At 37.0% G+C, this 2,472-nt stretch overlaps 1 protein-coding gene across 1 annotated transcript in view; it reads right to left on the bottom strand.

The window, feature by feature from the left end:
- The window catches only part of LOC110032108, a 38,327-nt gene that overhangs the window by 22,989 nt on the left and 12,866 nt on the right, over positions 1–2,472 (bottom strand). Inside the window, exons 7-10 of the mRNA XM_020735624.1 lie at positions 1,980–2,085; positions 1,499–1,887; positions 1,220–1,402; positions 917–1,114 (exon numbers count right to left, since the gene is read on the bottom strand). Of these exons, the coding sequence (XP_020591283.1) occupies positions 917–1,114; positions 1,220–1,402; positions 1,499–1,887; positions 1,980–2,085 (876 nt within the window). The remainder of the gene's footprint in view (positions 1–916; positions 1,115–1,219; positions 1,403–1,498; positions 1,888–1,979; positions 2,086–2,472) is intronic.

The following is a 2,472-nucleotide window of genomic DNA, read 5'->3' as shown; positions in this document are numbered from 1 at the left end:
TTGCCTCTATAGGGAACTTGGAACCCAGGTAAAATAAACCCTATTTAATCTTTATATTAGATAGGGGAATTTGTCGGTCATATATAAAAGGTTTGCAGACCAAACGGATGCCACAAATCTCTTAGTTTACAGGATTGGGTCTATCGCCGAGGTCTACACTTATCTTTCGGGAGGGTGTAGTATTCGCGGTATCAGACACGATTATGCAAACTATTGGACGAATGAGATCCATTTGGTCTCATTTTTCAAAAATTAAAACATACTACTTTCAAAACCCAAACTATATATCTTTTATATTTAAATTAAATCTCAAAAATTATTTTCATATATCATATTTTTCAAATAAATCTAATCAAAGAAAAGTTGACCGACAGCATGCACTCACTAAAAGAAACTAGTTTCAAAATGAAGCAAAAACCTATGAAATAGATATAAAAAATGAGAGAGAGAGAGAGAGAGAGATTGTGTGTGTGAAATCCCTTTGGAAGAATGAAGCTAAACTCTTAAACTTTGAAGCAACTTTTGGTTTAATAGATTGTATTTCATTAAAAACTCTAAAATTAAGTGTGTTCGCACGGGTGCCCTTGGCATAATGTCAACGGTTGGAATTTCTTCAGAACATCCAAAGTTAAGCGTACTCATGCGATAGCACTCCTAGGATGGGTGACCTATTGAGAAGTTAGCACAAATCCGTGAGGCCATCAGGCCAAAGCGGAGAGTTTGGGATGTTATGGGGAGAGAAAGAGAGAGAGATGTTGGTCCATAATCTTTCTCAAAGTCACTATTTCAGAAGTCAGATTAGATCTCAAACAGGACAAGATATAACAAGATATAAGCTGTTAAAGACTGCAAGCAAATCATACAAAATCAGGTGCATGTAAGGAGCCAAGCAAAATGCTTGTTATTCAACAGTTACCTGAAGATTATTTGCAAGTGCGGACAAAGGGATTCCTTTTCTAAGTGCTACCTCATTAGGTTTCAACAGAATCAACAATGTCTCTTTCAAGGGCTTCACCAAATCCTGATTGCTCAAGGCAAGTGGGCCTAAATGAGTGCAAGCAACCTTGAGAGCTAGTTGAATATTACCGCTATTTACCAGTTCAATAAATTCGACCTGTCATCAGTGTACCAATCGAAAACCTTATTTAGATTATTTAAACAACAGTTCGCATTGTAAAAACCAAAACAAAAAAATAAAAAATAAAATAAAAAATCTAACCTGCTTTAATTGGAATAACAATAAAGGATTGAGAGTGAAAAACTCAGGATCCATGGCATTCACTTCCTCAACTACTTCTGCAACCATACCCTTACTGGCCAGCTCTTTCATCTCCAACACAATTTCACACTTGCGGACAAAAATCATATCAGCATTGTGAAGGGAAGAATGATTCCCTAAAACCTATTGGAAAAATATCAATAACAAAGAATGAGCGTCAAAATAAACTCTATGATATGTAGATAATGGGGAAATTCTTTCACTCATGTTGATACCTACTTTCTCTTCCTTGCATTTATGTTCAGAGGCATCAAGAGCTGCAGCCATGAGATTTGTATTGCTTTTCTCAGAGGTAACAATGTCAGAACTATGTTCCAGGGGATCAACCCTCCCTCTCCATCTTTTTTTCCTTCGTTCCCTCGATACATCATACCTACTTCTTCTTAGCCTTCTGGAACAGCTCTGCAAATGGCCTGGAGTGCTGGTGCTGCAATCTTCGTAGTTTGTCGTCCTTTCAGATGAACAATGCATATCGAAGCCATTGTCCCGTATGCTTGTGTAGTCCATGTTAACTTCATGAAACCCATCGGACCCAATGTTATTAATGGAGGCTTCACCATCGGATTGAGGATATATACAATCCCTTGAAGAACTGTTTGCAGGATAAGCTGCAAAAGATTTGAGATGATGTTCTACGAAGGTTAGTCACTGAGCTTACGAGGATGTGATGAGTCCCACGGAAACCATTAGGAAGATTTACCTGATGAAGACATGGTGTCAGAAGCTGCAAGTCCTCTGTATATGCAGTACTCGTGGACAAGCTCATCGAGTACTGAAAAGTTGAGCGTTGTCCGACACAACTCGTTCTGTGGAGGCATATTAAACAGTTTACAAGTTAGTTGCTGAGAAAATATATTTTCCATTTTTAGCAAATTTTCTTCATTAAAAAAATTTTGTTTACACATGTACACACACATACATAGAGAGAGAGAGAGTGAGGTGTCAAAATACTCCTACATCTTTGCAGGGAGTAAATTGTCCCAAAATCTAAACAAGTGTCAATTTAGTCCACTGACTCTTTTAATATAGGATAAAATAGTCCCCATGGTGGGACTATTTCAACCCCAATTTAAAGAGTTTTGAGACTAAGTTGACACTATTATAGACCTTAAAACTAAAAAGGCCATATTAAACATTCAGGGGACTTTTTGGCACTATATATATATATATATATATATCTTTAAACTAGTTGT

This window comes from Phalaenopsis equestris, unplaced genomic scaffold, assembly GCF_001263595.1.
Source record: "Phalaenopsis equestris unplaced genomic scaffold, ASM126359v1 Scaffold000878, whole genome shotgun sequence".
NCBI lineage: Eukaryota > Viridiplantae > Streptophyta > Magnoliopsida > Asparagales > Orchidaceae > Phalaenopsis > Phalaenopsis equestris.
This window is presented reverse-complemented; position numbering and strand designations above follow the sequence as displayed.